Below are 18,922 nucleotides of genomic sequence, written 5' to 3' on the forward strand. Positions count from 1 at the left end.
CACAATCTAGTCTAGTTTCTAAAATGGTGTAACTTTTGGGGGTTCCCACTGTTTTGGCACATCAGGGGCTCTGCAAACGTGACATGGTGGCTGCTAATTATTCCAGCAAATGGGGCTCCTTCCCTTCTGAATCCTGCCATGCGCCCAAACAGTGGTTTTCCCCAACATATGAGGTACCAGCATACTCAGTAGACATTGCACAAAAAATGTTATGAAAAAATTTCTCCTCCTACCCTTTTGAAAATACAACATTTGAAACTAAAATGCATTTTTTGTGGGAAAAATGTCAATTTTTAATTATCGATGAGCAAACGTGCTCGCCACTACTCGTTATTTGCCCGAGTATCACTATGCTCGGTGTACTCGGCGAACACCGAGCATTTCCGGGATTATTCGGCGGTAACTGGAGTCTCCACCCAGCATTTTTGGCGGACTTTAAATACCCAATCACGATGCACCCCTGACGAAGGAACAGCGCTTCCGAAACGCGCGTCGGGGTGCACGTTATCAGACTTTTGGCGGTCCCAGAACAACTCCCCCATTTTCATAAGTAAGTGACTCCTGACAGCATTCACATATAGCACCTTAATACAGCACCTTCTTCTATGCACATTATGCACTTTAAATGATTTCCCAGGATACCTGATTTTTGTAGATGAGATGCACATTGTACGCACTTTTTATTAGATTTTTGGTTAGATTTTTTGGCACAAGCACTTTCTGATATGTGCAATATGGTCTTGTAATATATATTGAGTCCTTGGGGGTATCATATATTATATATAAAATGGAGTGACCTGCTACACAATACGCGATACGTGCACATTATATATTATATATATATATATATATATATATATATATATATATATATATATATATATATATATACATTTATGAAATATAATGGTTGTATATTTTAATGGTTTTCTATTGTCACTGAATAAATAAACATATATATTTTAAATATTTCCTGTTGTGTTGGTCCTGGTTCTGGTTCTGGTTGGAGTACGGTTCTTCTAATTCTATACAGCAGTATTTTGCATTTTATAAAAAAAAAAACAGGCCATAAATTTGCCAGTGTTGTATTTCCGTGACAGCCCTCATATATCTGTGTGCTCCAAGTTTGTGCATTGTAGGCCGGTGTACTTCTTTTTTTGCTGTCTGATACTCTAATTGTATACAGCAGTATTTTGCTTTTTATAAAAAAAAACAAGCCACATATGTTAGGTGTCGAGTTCCCACCTCTGCACAGGGGGAACCTCAAGCTATCTCCGCTGCGGTCTCCTATTCTTCTCCAGCCGCAGTGGGGACTGCTCAGCGGAGACGTCAGTCCCAGCATCTGACTCAGGCTGATACTGGGCGACTGGTTACTACTGTTCTTCCAGGCTCTGCCTTTGTACCCAGCGCAGATCAGCAGTGAGCAGATCTTTCTAGGACTTAGTTCTGCTTTTCCCATACTGGGCATGCCCACGGGACGACCTCCCACTGGAGGTCGGGGGTCACATGCGCAGGTCCTGAAGCGGTTCCTGTTGGACCATTAGGAAGGTCCTTGAGTGCTAAAACTATAAAAGGTTTGCATGGCCGCACGGCCATGATCTAGTATGAAACTTATGTTATGAGCTCAGTGCCAGTGTGGTCATGGTTGTATGTGGTCAGGGTTTGGCTGAAATAAGCCCCTAGTATACCGGAACCTCCGGTGAGAAGATTTGTGTATGTGGATTCAGGGCTGGCGTATAGCCATTAGAATTCCAGCTCCACCGGAGAGGAGTTGCTTGTGTGCTATTCTGACTGCATGACCACTGTTGGCTCTATTAGGTAGCTGTGATCTCCTGTGAGGTTAATGGCATGACGCTCTCTTTTCTTAGTGAATCTGTGAAGTAACAGAGTTCGCTTATACCGCCATATAGTACCACCTGTTACTAGCAGCAGGTTTCTCTCCTGCACGGTGGACCCCGGGTTGCTAACGCACCTACTGTCTCATATATATATATTTGGTTCGTTCCACCAACCCTAGCAACATATATGTCAGTGAGGTATTTCCGTGACAGCAGTCACATATATCTGTGTGCTCCAGGTTTGGTCATTGTACGCCTGAGAACCACTTTTTTTGCTTTCTGTTACTCTAATTATATATAGCACTATTTAGCATAAAAAATATAAAAAGGCCACATATTTGCCAGTGTGGTATTTCTGTGACAGCCCTCATATATCTGCGTGCTCCAAGTTTAGTCATTGTAGGCCGGAGGACCACTTTTTTTGCTGTCTGTTACTCTAATTATATACAGCACTATTTAGCATAAAAAAACATAAAAAGGTCACATATTTGCCAGTGTGGTATTTCCATGACAGCCCTCATATATCTGCGTGCTCCAAGTTTGGTCTTGTAGGCCGGAGGACCACTTTTTTTGCTGTCTGTTACTGAAATTATATACAGCTCTATTTAACATAAAAAATATAAAAAGGCACATATTTGCCAGTGTGGTATTTCCGTGATAGCCCTCATATATCTGCGTGCTCCAAGTTTGGGCATTGTAGGCCATTTTGCCACTGTTTTTGTTGTCTGTTACTTTAATTATATACAGCACTGTTTGGCATTTCTAAAAAAAACAGGCTACATATTTGCCAGAGTGGTATTTCTGTGACAGCCCTCATATGTCTGCGTGCTCCAAGTTTGGTCATTGTAGGTTGGAGGACCACTTTTTTGCTGTGCGTTACTGAAATTATATACAGCACTATTTAGCATACAATAATATAAACAGGCCACATATTTGCCAGTGTGGTATTTCTGTGAGAGCCCTCATATATCTGCGTGCTCCAAGTTTGGGCATTGTAAGCCGGTGTACAACTTTTTTTGCTGGCTGTTACTCTACTTATATACAGCACTATTTTGAATAAATTAACTTGACAAAAAAGCCCCCCAAAATTGAATACAGTCTATTATGTCAGGCTGAGGCCTGCCTGGTGTTTGCGTTTGAAATATCGTAGATTTGCTGGTATACTGATCACATATTATTTCGCTATTAATAAACATATTTGTGTTGAACATTTGAAATAGTGCATTGATCCATTTAAAATGGGCAAGGCAAGGGGCAAGGGACGGGGAAGTGAACGTGATGATGATGGTGCATGCAGAGGACGAGGCCGTGGGCAAGGTAAAAGTGGGCAACAACAAAGATTCACACCTTCTCACTCAACCTTCCAGTTTCTAGGGGACCGCAGCACACCACTATTGAAGCCAGAGCAGTGTGAAATGGTTGTTGGTTGGATAGCGGATAATGCTTCCAGTCACATAGCCACCACCACCATGTCCTCCACACGGTTAAGTCTGAGTAGACGTGAGTGTGGCCCAGATATTCCTCATGCTGATCCTCCTTCCTCCCACCATGCCCAGTGCCCTGAGACAATTGATCCCACACTTGGAAACTCTGAAGAGCTGTTCAGTTTTCCATTTTAAGATTCAGAACTCTCAGCCAGTCAACTTGAAGTTTGGACAGATGAGATCGCATGTATAGATGTCCAAAGCTTTGACCAGCTCCGGTCACACGAAGGCGATGGTGGGAAAGCGACAGAAGAGTTGGACGATGATGAGACACAATTGCCAGAAAGTCAGGAGAAGGAGCAGGGTACGGATGTGGAAGACGAGGTGATGTTTGACTATGTGACTGACCCAACCTAGCAGGAGGACATGCAGAGTGAGGGCAGCAGCACACATGGGGAAGGAGGCATAACACCCCAACAGACAGGAAGAAGCAGTGTGGTGGCCACAGACAGAAGTCGTGCATCCGTTCCCCATAACACCAACATGAGGGAAGTTGCCATTCCAACTGTTAGATCATCCCGAGTCTGATTATTTTTTAAAGACTCTGCCAATAACCCCAAACAGGCCATTTGGAGCACCTGCCATGCCCTCATCAGCAGGGGTAGCAAAACAACCAGCCTGACCACCACCAGCATGATCAGGCACATGGCAACAAAGCACCCAACTTTGTGGGCTAAACCCCAGGCTCCAGGACCACTGTCTGTAGGTAACACCACTGCTTCTTCCACTGTTTTGCGTAGAAGCTAATCCCCACTACACCATGCATGTGAAGATGCCTCTAGCCCTGCACCTGTTGTAGCCCACAGTCAAGCAGCATCATCATCAAGCCCGTCCATGTTCTTGTCCCAGCACAGCCTTCAGTTGTCTGGAACCCAGTCTTTGGAATGCAAGCAGAAATACCCAGCCAACGCCCGACAGGCCACAGTCCTAAATTCTAATATTTCTCTTCTGCTTGCACTAGAAATGCTGCCTTTTAGGCTCAATGAGACGGAAGCTTTCCGCAACCTGATGTCCCAAGGTACTCGGTCCCCAGTCGCCACTATTTCTCCCGTTGTGCCAAACCAGCATTACACCAGCATGAGTCCCACATTACCCGTGCGCTCAACAATGCTGTTACAGGGAAAGTCCACCTAACCACGGACACAAGGACAAGTGCTTGTGGGTAGGGACTGTACATCTCTCTGATGGCACACTGTGATAACATAGTGGAAGCCGGGACCCAGTCGGACCTTGGGATGGAACACATCCTTCCCACACCGAGGATTGCTGGCCCTACATCTATCAGGGTTTCCCCCACAGTCTACAGCTCCTGCACCTCCTCCTCCTTTTCATCCTCCATCCCTGAAATCAACACATCAGTCAGAAGCTGGAAGAACTACAGCACTGCCTCAGCCAAGCGGCAACAGGCTGTGTTGAAGCTAATTTGCATAGGTGAAAACCGCACAATGCAGAAGAGTTGTGGACAGCACTGAAAGAGCAGTCAGATGTTTGGATGACACCGCTGAACCTACAGCCAGGCATGGTCTTGTGTGACAATGGCTGTAAACTGGTGGCTGCTCTGAGGCAAGGTGAGATCACACACGTACCTTGCTTGGCCCATGTGCTTAATATCAGGGTTCAACGTTTTCTGAAAAGCTACCTGGAGTTACCAGATCTGCTAGTGAGAGTACGTCATCTGTCTGCCCATATTAGCAAGTCAGCTACAGCTTCAGCTGCCCTTGCCATGCTTCAGCAGCGTTTGCAGCTTCAATCTCACCAGCTGGTGTGTGATGTCCCCATGCGCTGGAACTCTACGCTGCATGTGTTGGAAAGGATTTGTGAGCAGAAAAGGGCAGTTGTTGACTACCAACATCAACAAGGCCGTCAATATTCAGTTCAAACTCCACACATAAGACCTCAGGAGTGGACATGGATGTCCGATATATGTACCATCCTCCAAAACTTTGAGGACTGCATCAAGATGGTGAGCGGCGATGACACCATAATTAGCATCACCATCCCTCTTCTCAGCATTATGAAAACCTCTCTGCTCACAATTAAAGAGGATGCATTGCAGGCAGACCACAAGGACATGGAGCAAGGAACCACACAGGTGGATTACACTCAGCCCAGCCTCATTTCTTCTCAATGTGGATTGGTAGTGAATGAGGAGGAGGAGGAAGAACAGGAGCTACTTTCATGTGCTATAGACGGTACTACAAACACAGCTGTCATACTGTCTGTTCAGTGGGGATGGCCTGAGGACAGGGAGGAGGAGGAGGATCAGGAGGAGCAGGAGGAGGACAATATGGTCGGTCGTCCTGTTTGTGAGGACACAGAAGTCTTGCCTGTTAGCAGTCTGGCACGCATGGCTGACTTTATGTTGCGCTGGGTTTCATGTGACCCTCGCATTATAAAAATTTTGGGTGACACTCATTACTGGTTGGTGACACTTCTAGATGCACGCAACAAGGAGAACTTTCAGTCTCTTCTACAAGAGGCAGAGAGGTTTACTAAAATGTTGCAGTACCAGAGGGCCCTTGTAGCGGAATTACTTAGAAAATTCCCATCTGAGAACACTGGCAGCAGACGTCAGAGTTTGTTCTACAACCAAGGACTCCAAGCGAGAGAGACAGAAGTACAATCCAGCTCAGGCAGGGGAACAATGGCCAAGTTCTGGGACAGTTTTCTCAGACCCTCCGATCGTGACACCACAGAGGCAAGGTGTGCTGTCACAAGAAGTGCAATGTTTGGGAAGATGGTGAGGGAGTACCTTGCAGATTGTACAAACGTCCTCCGTGATTCCTCTGTGCCTTTTAATTATTAGGTATCCAAGCTGGACACATGGCATAAACTGGCTCTCTATGCCTTGGAGGTCCTGGCCTGCCCTGCTGCTAGCGTTCTTTCAGAGCGGGTTTTTAGTGCCGCTGGTGGAATTATAACAGATAAGCGCATCCGCCTGTCAACTGAAAATGGTGACAGGTTGACTCTTATAAAAATGAACAAGGGCTGGATTGGGAAGGTCTTCTGTACACCACTAAGTGAAAACAGTGAAATATAGCCTAAAATACATTCTGGAACCACTAGATGACCAGGGTGAACATTCTCTGTACTGTTATAGGCCGGTGCATTTTGGGCAAGGGGGCTGTGATGGCACTATTTTAGTTTGTAACAAAAGGATCCCACATTGTAGAATTGGGCATGACATTACATTAGGCCTACTTCTTAATTCTGTCTCCTGCAATGTGTCCTTTAACTGTCACTATATCACCAGTGTGAACATGCTCTGTATGGTGCATTTTGGGCAAGGGGGCTGTGATGGCACTCTTTTATTTTGAAAGAAAAGGATCCCACATTGGGGAATTGGGCATGACATTACATTGGGCCTACTTCTTAATTCTGTCTCCTGCAATGTGTCCTTTAACTGCCACTAGATCACCAGGGTGAACGTGCTCTGTATGGTGCATTTTGGGCAAGGGGGCTGTGATGACACTTTTTTATTTTGTAAAAAAAGGAACCCACATTGGGGAATTGGGCATGAATTGGGAATTGGGCACACACCACATGGTCAGCTAGGGTTTTTAAATGTTACAATGACATTTCCCAATGAACGCATTTGTAGTGGTTGAAAGCAATGTTAAAGTTGAAAAACTCTTCAAGCTGTGAACTAGGAGTCAGGAATGCTTCCAGGGGTGATTCTCATGATGTTCTTGTGTCATTTGAGCAGTGTTTCCATCATTTTCAGATGTTTTTAGACCTTAAAAGGACCCAAGGGGGAACATGGTAAAAATACACGAGTCTTCCATAGACTTACATTGGGCTCATTGTTCTGGCTGAGTACCCAAGTATTCCAATCTGCTCGACTTGAGCAACGAGCACCCGAGCATTTTAGTGCTCGTTCATCACTAATCACGGCTCAACGTTATAAACTTCTGTGAAGCACCTGGGGATTCAAGGTGCTCATTGCACATCCAGATAAGTTTCCTTCAGAGTATAGTTTCCAAAAAGATGTCACTTTTCGGGGGTTTCCACTGTATAGGCACATCAGGGACTCTCCAAAGTTGACATGTCGTCTGCTAGTTATTCCAGCAAATTTTACATTCAAAAAGTAAAAATGGCGCTCCTTCACTTCCGAGCCCTGCCGTGCGCTCAAACAATGATTTTCCAGCATATATGAAGTATTAGCGTACTCAGAAGAAATTGCACAACAAATTACATTGTGCAATTTCTCCTGTTAACCTTTATGAATATACAAAGTTTGGAATTATAATACATTTTTTGGGGAAAAATGTAATTTTTAAATTTCATGGATCAACTTTATAAACTACTGTGAAGCACCTGGGGTTTCAAGGTGCTCAATAAACATCTAGTTAAGTTCCCTGAGGGGTCTATTTTCCAAAATGGTGTCACTTGTATGGGGTTTCCACTGTATAGGTGTATCAGGGGCTCTCCAAACACGACATGGTGTCCGCTAATTATACCAGCAAATTTTACATTCAAAAAGTGAGATGGCGCTCCTTCCCTTCCGACCTCTGCTGTGTTCCCAAACAGTGGTTTTCTCCAACTTCTGGGGTATGGGCATGCTCAGGAGAAATTGTACAGCAAATTGTATGGTCCATTTTTTTCCCCTTAACATGCAAAAGTAAAAAAAAAGTAGGTCTAAAGGAAAATGTTTGTTAAGAAATGTTAAATGCTTATTTTTTCCATCCACATTGCACATTAAGCTGTGAATATGGTTTTGAGCAACCTGAGGGGTGAAGTTTTTAGAATGCTGTAAATTTTGGGTATTTTCTGTCATAAAGGTACCTCAAAGTCACTTCAAATGTGAGGTGTCCCTAACAAATGGTTTTGTAAATTTTGTTGTAAAAATGAGAAGTCGATGGTCAACTTTTAACCCTTATAAATTCCTTACAAATAAAATTTTGTTTAAAAAATTATACTAATCACCAATGTCCAAACTGTATGACTGGCACTTCAAAATACATGATTACCCTATTCGGTCTAACCTATGCAAATAGCCGAAACGAAGAGATCCAGAACTAGATAAGATCAACAAAACTTTATTAGGACAAATATATAATGGTGCAATAGTGCACAAGCACCCTAACATAAGATGGGAAGCTGAATAATAATATATAGTGTAAAAATAGCAACACTGGTAAAAAAGCACCGCAGAGTAATGAATGTATTCTTACAGTATATGCTGCCTGGTACACTAGCTGCCTAAGCATACATAAAGTACATCAATATTACAAATATATGTGTAACCAGAAACAGTAATATTATCTACCTGCAGCAGATCCAGCATCCCACCTCACCTCAACGTGCGTTTCGCAACCAGCTTCTTCCAGGGGCGCCCGGTTAGACCGAATAGGGTAAACAAAAATTGTACTGATGTACAGTAGACTTGTGGGTAATGTTATGTATTAACTATTTTGTGTGACAAAATTGCTAAATTTTCAAAATTTCCGTGAAATTTCAGATTTTTCACAAATAAATGTAGGTCATATCAATGAAATTTTAACACTAACATGAAGTTCAATAAGTCACAAAAAACAGTCTCAGAATCAGTGGTATCCGTTGAAGCATTACAGAGTTATGACCTCAGAAAATGATAGTGGTAAGAATTGAAAAAATTGACCTGGTCCGGAAGGTGAAAACAGGCTTTGGGGTAAGTGGTTTCTGGCTGTATGTGTTAGGTGTCGAGTTCCCGCCTCTGCACAGGGGGAATCTCGAACCATGTCTGCTGCGGTATCCCATTCTATATCAGCCGCAGTGGAGCCTGTTCAGTAGAGACGTCGGTCCCAGCATCTCGCTCAGCCTGATAAAGTGCAAAGGGTTACTGCTGCCTTTCTAGGCTCTGCTTTTGTAGCCAGCACTGGTCAGCGGTGAGCAGGCTTTTCTGTGCTTTGCACACACTGAGCATGCTCGCGGGAGGACCTCTCAGGTCCGGGGTAACACACTCAGGCCCTGTAGCAGCTCCTATTGGTTCTCCAGGAAGGTCCTGAAGAGCTGCAACTATAAAACGTTCGCATGGCCGCAAGGATCAAAGTATCAAATGTGTATGGCTTAGGCCAGTGGATACTATACCATTCTTTATACATGCGGTGTGAGACTGTAGTGCTGGGACTGTACACTCAGGCAGGCAGTTAGCGTCAGTGGGGGCAATTAGCCGTTGGCTTGCTTGCAAGCACAACCCTAGTTAGGGGTATAGTTTTTGTGTACAGCACGACTCTGTGCAGCAAATGAGATCGCTTTCAGTTCACACGAGGTGAAGCTTCACCCACATGTGAGCTAAGAGTTTATCCGCCATTCTTTTGCAGCAGATATCTCTGCACGGTGGACCCCAGGCTGCAAACGCACCTTGTTGCTTCTTACCTATACTCGGTGTGCTCTGCTAGCCCTAACAATGTGTTTTTGTTTATTTACAATATAACTAGAGGATTAGGAATGGAAAGGCATCTTATAAATGCCTCTCCATTACTAATCCATGGGATAATGTCACTAGACAGTAAAATGGTGACATCAACCCCACAAATATGAACTCCACTTGCCACCGTCACAGGGAAAATGGGAAGAGCCAAGCAAAGTGCCAGAATTGGCGCATCTAATAGATGTGCCTTTTCTGGGTGGCTGTGCGCTGCTATTTTTAGACTGATGGGGCAACATCCATGGCCCCTTATTAAGCTGAGAAAACCAGCCCCCAATTCTTTGCTTTAACTTGCCTGGGTTTAAAAAATGCGAGGGACCCCACAACATTTCTAAAGTTAGTTATCTAAATATTTTAAAAAAACAGTGTGGGGACCCTTCTATTTTATTGATAACCAGCCTTGCTGAAGCTGACAGCTAAGGGTAGCAGCCCCCAGCTGTCAATATTACTTGGCTGTTTTTCAAAAATACAAGGGAACCCATGCCATTTTTTTTAAATTACTTATTTAGAGAGCAGGCACCGGCTGATGAATACTCCTTTCAGCAACACCTGCTGTCAATGTTATGAGTAGCACAGGCGTAGGCTGATGGGAGTAGTAGTCCATCAGCCAACGCCAGTGACCAGGGGTAATCTTTTTACCTCTGATCACAGCTGCGAGCTCATGCCATCATTTGACAGCATGTAAACCGTGGCTCTCTGACCTGCAGTGATTTACAGTATTACCGGTCACAGTCACAGCTACGAGGTTACACTGACATCTTGCAATGTGCTCCTGCAGCGCTCTTTCCAACGGCAACAATCATACCGTTAATTAGATCAGAGCCTTAGTGGAAACTTGATCATTTACTGAATTTTGTTGAAAATGCTCCTTAATCTGAACACGAATCCGAATGTGAAATGTTCGTGCCGACTTTGAGATTGACAAATGTTTTCCGAACAAGTTTGCTCGTCTCTAGTGCCAATCACATCCAAGCACCCAGGTACTCAAGTGATATCTGAGTATCACAGAGCACATTCGCTCATACAACTGATGCATGTGAAGATTTGATTTTGGTAGGACAAGATGACATTTTCAATTATATAATTTTTATTTACATGCAATATTTTGAATGCATTTTATTAGACTTTTTGTACTCTGGTGTGATGACAAAGCAGTATTTCTGCTGTTTTATATTTATTTTTTACATTGTTCATTGTAAGGGTTAAATAACGTGACAGTTTTATAGATTAGATTGTTCAGCATGTGGCCATACAATCTATCTGTACTTTTTTATATCTTTTGTATCTTTTGTTTTTTTTACATTAAAAAAATGTTATTTAATTACTGAAAAGTTTTTCATTATTTTTCTGTTACTTATTTTATAGTGACTTTTTATATTATTTTACAATTTTTTTATACTTTTATTACTTTGCTATATAAATTCAACTACTGTTTGTCTGATTTGTGGTGTAATACATTGCAACATTTCTTTATATTAAGGCATTAGCCGTATCAGTGTAACATTGGCAGGAGCAGGGCCTAGTAGATGACCATACCTGGATGACCCGGAGATCTTTCTTTGTCTTTTGGGTGCCATGGCAACCATCTGCATCCCTGTGTTGGGAACCAACTGTCTCTCACAACCTTCTAAATGATGCAGTTGCTATTAATCAAAGCATGTAGAAGATTAACCAGAAAGGGATTGTTCTGGAGGTGCTGAAATATCTGGCTATTATTTCAGGAGCTTGGCTGGCAATTAAATCAAGCACCTTAGGGTGATCATTCAGGCACAGCTTCTGAGCCTTCACAATCACCATGGAGTAACTGTGCATCTGTTTGCATTTAGGCCCCTTTCACACATCAGGTTTTTGCCGTCAGTCACAATACGTTGGCTCGATCGCAGATTGTGCAAAACTGATGCAACGGATTCGGTTTTTTTATGGATCCGACTAGCGGATCTGGCTAATTGGATCCTAAATAAATCGGAGCATGATCAGTTAAAAATATGGTATCCGTTGCCAGATTCCATCATTTGACGGATTCAGCGCCCATAGGCTTCCATTCGAGCAAACAACGGATGGCAACGGATCCGTCGCTGCCGATTTTTCGACATACACCAAAAACTTTACTTTGTTCGTTATCTCTGGCCACCGGACACACAATTTTCAATGGATCCGGTGAACGACAGATGAAACGTGATGCCATCCATTGCAATCCATCGACAATACAAGTCTATGGGAAAAAAAACAGATCGGGCAGCATCAGTCGCCGGATTCGTTTTTTTCAAAATTTGACGAATTGCGACTGATAGCAAAAAACTGATGTGTGAAAGGTGCCTTACTCCTTCAAAATAATGTCTTAACATTTTTTTGTCAAATGTCAGGAAATGGTTAACAAGAAAACAGCATCTGATGTAGTGACAGGAAACTATTGAACATGCATGTGTTTAGAAGAAAGTGTGTTTCTCTTAGCATCTTAGTTTCTAGATGTTTTTTTCATGATTGTACGAACAGCTGAAGTATAAATAATTTCCAATACACTGGTATTTAGGCTGAGAAATTTTCATTCTTAATGATAAAGTAATTGCCTCAGCCACTTAGTTAGCTTAATGAGCATAAAGTACTGTTTATCTTCCATTTTTGTTTCTATTGAAACATTTTCACTAATTGTTTAGAAATAACACAGTTAAATATATAGAATTTACTTTTTTTCATCTTTAGAATATCACCGTATTCCAACATTGGATGAAAGCAACTGGATACTTGGGAACATTGATCAGATAGGCTATTTTAGAGTTAACTATGATGTCAAGAACTGGAGATTACTGATTGACCAGCTAATGAGGAACTGTGAGGTACTGTAAGTTCTTGTTAAGTTTCTTTTGCAGGGTTTTGTTTTGCTGCAAGACTCCTCTCTGGCATTATAATCCTAAATGGTTCCATTTTTCTCATAGGTCATTTCTGTCAGTAATCGTGCTGGACTGATCGATGATGCTTTCAATCTGGCAAGGTATGTTTTCTTGCAGATGTCCAGCTTAATGAGCAATCTTGTCAACTATTGTTTGAAAGCTTCAGTGGAGAATGCACCACTTTTCCTTTCTATTTATATGGATGGATTTCATACTTGAAGAGACATGATTTTTCTCCTGGCTTTCCATGCATAACACTCCTTTTGTTTCTTTCCTGTGCTATCATTCCACAGTCTGAAGCACTCACTTTATTGCTGATCAATAGCCGCTTCAGGGTATTTCCGCAGATGCAAAGACTTGATCAATTTCTTAGCAGGTTTATTCTGAACATTAATGATCCACTACTTTTTCTTTGCCTAATGAACTGATTTAAAAATGACCTAGATGCTATTTTACATTTTTTCAAAGGAAACACCTTCATGCTTCAGTTACTCTGTTTTGTTTTCACCATGCATGAACATACTGAAGACTGATTATTTTGATCACCAAAAAAAGATCTCTTATGCTTTATGATTAGTTTAGGCTTGCAGAATCATGTGCTAAAATTCTCATATCATCTCCTTGTTCAAAAGTGTATTTAAAAAAATGCATATTTAAATTATTTTTGTTCATGTTGTGTTTTCCATGTCAGTCTAAATGAAAAATGAAAAACAGCTCACATCTGCATTAAAAAAAATCCACATTTTTGTTCCACAATAGGAACAGAAAATTGAACTTATGCACAAATAGTTGTAGTCTAGTTCATGAGCTTTTCTCAGTTAATCAGCACAGCCTATAAATAAGTCTGAAAATAAGAACACCACTAACTTTTGTTAATAGTCAACCTGTTTTTGTAATTATTTAATGCAACCCCTGTTGTATTTTGCATCATTAGGGGACACGCAGTACTGCAAACAAGTACACAAACATTAATTACCAATCTTTAACTTTTTATTTACATTTTAAAAAATGAATGATACATTTCAGATAGAATTGTATCAAATTTTGTGTTATTATTTTTACTTGCTAAAAAGTAATGTATTTAATCAAAATATTTTCATATCAAAACTACCACCATTTTTCACAAAACTTTTAATCCTCAAAAGTGTGCACTGATTGATGACTTATCTAGGATTGTGATGCCCCCAAAGTCCATACCACACATTCATTCCTGCTCTGAATATGTCAAAGATATTCATAAGTTGACAGAAGAGTCTGGAAGTATAAACTTATATGACCTTTGACATATTCAGAGCAGCAATTAACATTGACATCTAAATGTAAGCCAAAAAGTAATCCAAAACCAGGAGTGGGTGATAAATGCCGAAGTGGTGCATATTTTTCTAATATACTTTTCCTCTATTTGTTCCACTCCTGGTTTTGGCTTACACATACTGATGTAAAATACTGACCAAATATTGCTAGTGTGATGGCAGCCTTAGCCACAGTCAGTATTTGCACCGTTCATATCTGCTTAACCCCTTAGATGCTGCTGTCAATGGTCACTACATCACATAAATGGTAAGCAGGGTGTGGGGCTCCTGTTGTGATTTTGCTTTTTGCTCCCTCTAGTGGTCATTAGTGATTTGACTCTGGAGCGTCTGTCTTTTCCTATATCCTCACCTGGGCCGTTAGTTCAGGGGCGTTGCTATATAAGCTCCCTGGACCGTCAGTTCAATGCCTGGCATCGTTGAAATCAGAGCTAATCTGTTGTGCTCTTGTCCTCTGATCCTGGTTCCTGTTTTTCAAGCTAAGTCTGCTTCTTTGCTTTTTGCTTTTGTTTTGTTAGGTATTTTTGTCCAGCTTGTTCCTATCTGTATCCTGACCTTTGCTGGAAGCTCTAGGGGGCTGGTGTTCTCCCCCCGGACCGTTAGACGGTTCGGGGGTTCTTGAATCTCCAGCGTGGTTTTGGTTTTTGTTGACCAGATAAGTTATCTTGCTTTATTCTGCTGTTAGTAAGCTGGCCTCTCTTTGCTGAACCTGGTTCATTTCTGTGTTGTCATTTCCTCTTACCTCACCGTTATTATTTGTGGGGGGCTTGTATCTTGCTTTGGGGTCCCTTTCTCTGGAGGCAAGAGAGGTCTTTGTTTTCTTCTCCTAGGGGTAGTTAGATTCTCCGGCTGGCGCGAGTCATCTAGCGATCACCGTAGGCATTATCCCCGGCTACTTCTAGTGTTGGCGTTAGGAGTAGCTATTTGGTCAACCCAGTTACCACAGCCCTATGAGCTGGATTTTTGTATCTTGCAGACTTACACGTTCCTCTGAGACCCTGTCCACTGGGGTCATAACAGTATGCCAGGCCAGTATTAAATGTTTAATGCATTGCAGAAGTGGGATTATAAGAAAGAAAATTTTGAGGTTTTTTTTTTTCCCTCTCTCATTTTTTTTTTTTCTTTTCCCCTTTACCTCAGAGTGGCTTAAGCTTGCTGCAGACATGAATGTCCAGACCTTGATTACAAGTGTGGACCAGCTTGCCGCTCGTGTGCAGGGTATACAAGATTATGTTACCAGATATCCTAGGTCTGAACCCAAGATTCCGATTCCTGAACTGTTTTCAGGAGACCGATTTAAGTTTAGGAATTTCAGGAATAATTGTAAATTATTTTTGTCCCTGAAACCTTGTTCGTCTGGAGACTCTGCTCAACAAGTAAAAATTGTTATTTCATTCTTACGGGGTGACCCTCAGGATTGGGCTTTTTCGTTGGCGCCAGGAGATCCGGCATTGGCTGATATTGATGCGTTTTTTCTGGCGCTCGGTTTACTTTATGAGGAACCCAATCTTGAGATTCAGGCAGAGAAAGCCTTGCTGGCTATGTCTCAGGGCCAGGACGAGGCAGAGGTGTATTGCCAAAAATTTCGGAAATGGTCCGTGCTGACACATTGGAACGAGTGTGCACTGGCCGCTAATTTTAGAAATGGCCTTTCTGAGGCCATTAAGAATGTTATGGTGGGTTTTCCCATTCCCACAGGTCTGAATGATACCATGTCCCTGGCTATTCAAATTGACCGGCGGTTGCGGGAGCGCAAAACCGCAAATTCCCTCATGTTGTTGTCTGAACAGACACCTGATGTGATGCAATGTGATAGAAAAACCGCAAATTCCCTCATGGTGTTGTCTGAACGGACACCTGATTTGATGCAATGTGATAGAATCCTGACTAGAAATGAGAGGAAAATTCATAGACGCCGGAATGGCTTGTGCTACTACTGTGGTGATTCTACACATGTTATCTCAGCATGCTCTAAACGTATATCTAAGGTTGTTAGTCCTGTCACCGTTGGTAATTTGCATCCTAAGTTTATTCTGTCTGTAACTTTGATTTGCTCACTGTCATCTTATCCTGTCATGGCGTTTGTAGATTCAGGTGCTGCCCTGAGTCTTATGGATCTCTCATTTGCTAAGCGCTGTGGTTTTATTCTTGAACCATTAGAAAATCCTATCCCTCTTAGAGGTATTGATGCTACGCCATTGGCAGAAAATAAGCCGCAGTATTGGACACAGGTTACCATGTGCATGACTCCTGAACACCGCGAGGTGATACGTTTTCTCGTTCTACATAAAATGCATGATTTGGTTGTTTTGGGGCTGCCATGGTTACAGACCCATAATCCAGTCCTTGACTGGAAGGCTATGTCAGTGTCTAGTTGGGGCTGTCGTGGTATTCATGAGGATTCCCTGCCTGTGTCTATTGCTTCTTCTACGCCTTCGGAAGTTCCAGAGTACTTGTCTGATTATCAGAATGTCTTTAGCGAGTCCAGGTCCAGTTCATTGCCTCCTCATAGGGAATGTGACTGTGCAATAGATTTGATTCCAGGCAGTAAGTTTCCTAAGGGAAGACTGTTTAATCTGTCGATACCTGAACATACCGCTATGCGTTCATATATCAAGGAGTCTCTGGAGAAAGGACACATCTGTCCGTCTTCTTCCCCTCTTGGTGCGGGATTCTTTTTTGTGGCTAAAAAGGACGGATCTTTGAGGCCTTGTATTGACCATCGGCTTTTAAATAAGATCACTGTCAAATTTCAGTATCCTTTGCCGCTGTTGTCTGACTTGTTTGCCCGGATTAAAGGTGCCAAGTGGTTTACCAAGATAGACCTTCGTGGTGCGTACAACCTTGTGCGCATTAAGCAAGGGGATGAATGGAAAACCGCATTCAATACGCCCGAAGGTCATTTTGAGTACTTGGTGATGCCTTTTGGGCTCTCTAATGCCCCTTCAGTTTTTCAGTCCTTTATGCATGACATTTTCCGGAACTATCTGGATAAATTTCTGATCGTTTATCTGGATGATATTCTGTTTTTTTCTGATAATTGGGACTCGCATGTGGAGCAGGTCAGGATGGTCTTTAAAATTTTGCGTGAAAATTCTTTGTTTGTCAAGGGCTCAAAGTGTCTTTTTGGTGTACAGAAGGTTCCCTTTTTGGGGTTCATTTTTTCCCCTTCTGCTGTGGAGATGGACCCAGTCAAGGTCCGAGCTATTCTTGATTGGACTCAGCCCTCGTCAGTTAAGAGTCTTCAGAAGTTCTTGGGTTTCGCTAACTTCTACCGTCGTTTTATCGCTAACTTTTCTAGCATTGTGAAACCTTTGACGGATATGACCAAGAAGGGCTCCGATGTGGTTAATTGGGCTCCTGCTGCCGTGGAAGCTTTCCAGGAGTTGAAATGTCGGTTTACTTCGGCGCCTGTTTTGTGCCAGCCTGATGTCTCGCTTCCCTTTCAAGTTGAGGTGGATGCTTCAGAGATTGGAGCAGGGGCCGTTTTGTCGCAGAGAGGCCCTGGTTGCTCTGTTATGAGACCTTGCGCCTTTTTCTCTAGGAAGTTTTCGCCTGCGGAGCGAAATTATGATGTGGGCAATCGGGAGTTGTTGGCCATGAAATGGGCATTTGAGGAGTGGCGTCATTGGCTCGAGGGTGCTAAGCATCGTGTGGTGGTCTTGACTGATCACAAAAATCTGATGTATCTCGAGTCTGCTAAACGCCTGAATCCTAGACAGGCCCGCTGGTCATTGTTTTTCTCCCGTTTTGACTTTGTTGTCTCGTATTTACCAGGTTCAAAGAATGTGAAGGCCGATGCTCTTTCCAGGAGCTTTGTGCCTGATGCTCCTGGAGTCGCTGAACCTGTTGGTATTCTTAAGGATGGTATTATCTTGTCAGCTATTTCTCCAGATCTGCGACGTGTGTTGCAGAGATTTCAGGCTGATAGGCCTGATTCTTGTCCACCTGACAGACTGTTTGTGCCTGATAAGTGGACCAGCAGAGTCATTTCCGAGGTTCATTCCTCGGTGTTGGCAGGTCACCCAGGAATTTTTGGCACCAGAGATCTGGTGGCCAGATCCTTTTGGTGGCCTTCCTTGTCTAGGGATGTGCGGTCATTTGTGCAGTCCTGTGGGACTTGTGCTCGAGCTAAGCCTTGCTGTTCTCGTGCCAGCGGGTTGCTCTTGCCCTTGCCTGTCCCTAAGAGACCTTGGACACATATCTCCATGGATTTCATTTCTGATCTTCCGGTGTCTCAGGGCATGTCTGTTATCTGGGTGATATGTGATCGCTTCTCCAAGATGGTCCATTTGGTTCCTTTGCCTAAACTGCCTTCCTCTTCCGATCTGGTTCCTGTGTTTTTCCAGAACGTGGTTCGGTTGCACAGCATCCCTGAGAATATTGTGTCAGACAGAGGATCCCAGTTCGTTTCCAGATTCTGGCGATCTTTTTGTAGTAGGATGGGCATTGACTTGTCGTTTTCGTCTGCTTTCCATCCTCAGACTAATGGACAGACGGAGCGAACTAATCAGACTTTGGAGGCTTATTTGAGGTGTTTTGTCTCTGCTGATCAGGACGATTGGGTGACCTTCTTGCCGTTAGCTGAGTTTGCCCTTAATAATTGGGCTAGTTCCGCCACCTTGGTTTCGCCGTTTTTCTGCAACTCTGGTTTCCACCCTCGTTTTTCTTCGGGTCATGTGGAACCTTCTGACTGCCCTGGGGTGGATTCTGTGGTGGATAGGTTGCAGCGGATCTGGAATCTTGTGGTGGACAACTTGAAGTTGTCACAGGAGAGGGCTCAGCGCTTTGCCAACCGCCGCCGCGGTGTGGGTCCCCGACTACGTGTTGGGGACTTGGTGTGGCTTTCTTCCCGCTTTGTTCCTATGAAGGTTTCCTCTCCCAAATTTAAACCTCATTTTATTGGTCCTTACAAGATATTGGAAATTCTTAATCCTGTGTCCTTTCGCCTGGATCTTCCTGTGTCGTTTGCTATCCACAACGTGTTTCATAG

General features: G+C 43.0%; 1 protein-coding gene across 1 annotated transcript in view; it reads left to right on the plus strand.

Moving 5' to 3' along the window:
• The window catches only part of TRHDE (thyrotropin releasing hormone degrading enzyme), a 1,510,236-nt gene that overhangs the window by 1,205,580 nt on the left and 285,734 nt on the right, over positions 1 to 18,922 (plus strand). Inside the window, exons 11-12 of the mRNA XM_077265293.1 lie at positions 12,432 to 12,565; positions 12,665 to 12,720. Coding sequence (XP_077121408.1) covers positions 12,432 to 12,565; positions 12,665 to 12,720 — 190 coding nt within the window. The remainder of the gene's footprint in view (positions 1 to 12,431; positions 12,566 to 12,664; positions 12,721 to 18,922) is intronic.

The sequence above is a fragment of the Ranitomeya variabilis genome, chromosome 5, assembly GCF_051348905.1.
Source record: "Ranitomeya variabilis isolate aRanVar5 chromosome 5, aRanVar5.hap1, whole genome shotgun sequence".
NCBI classification, from domain to species: Eukaryota; Metazoa; Chordata; class Amphibia; order Anura; family Dendrobatidae; genus Ranitomeya; species Ranitomeya variabilis.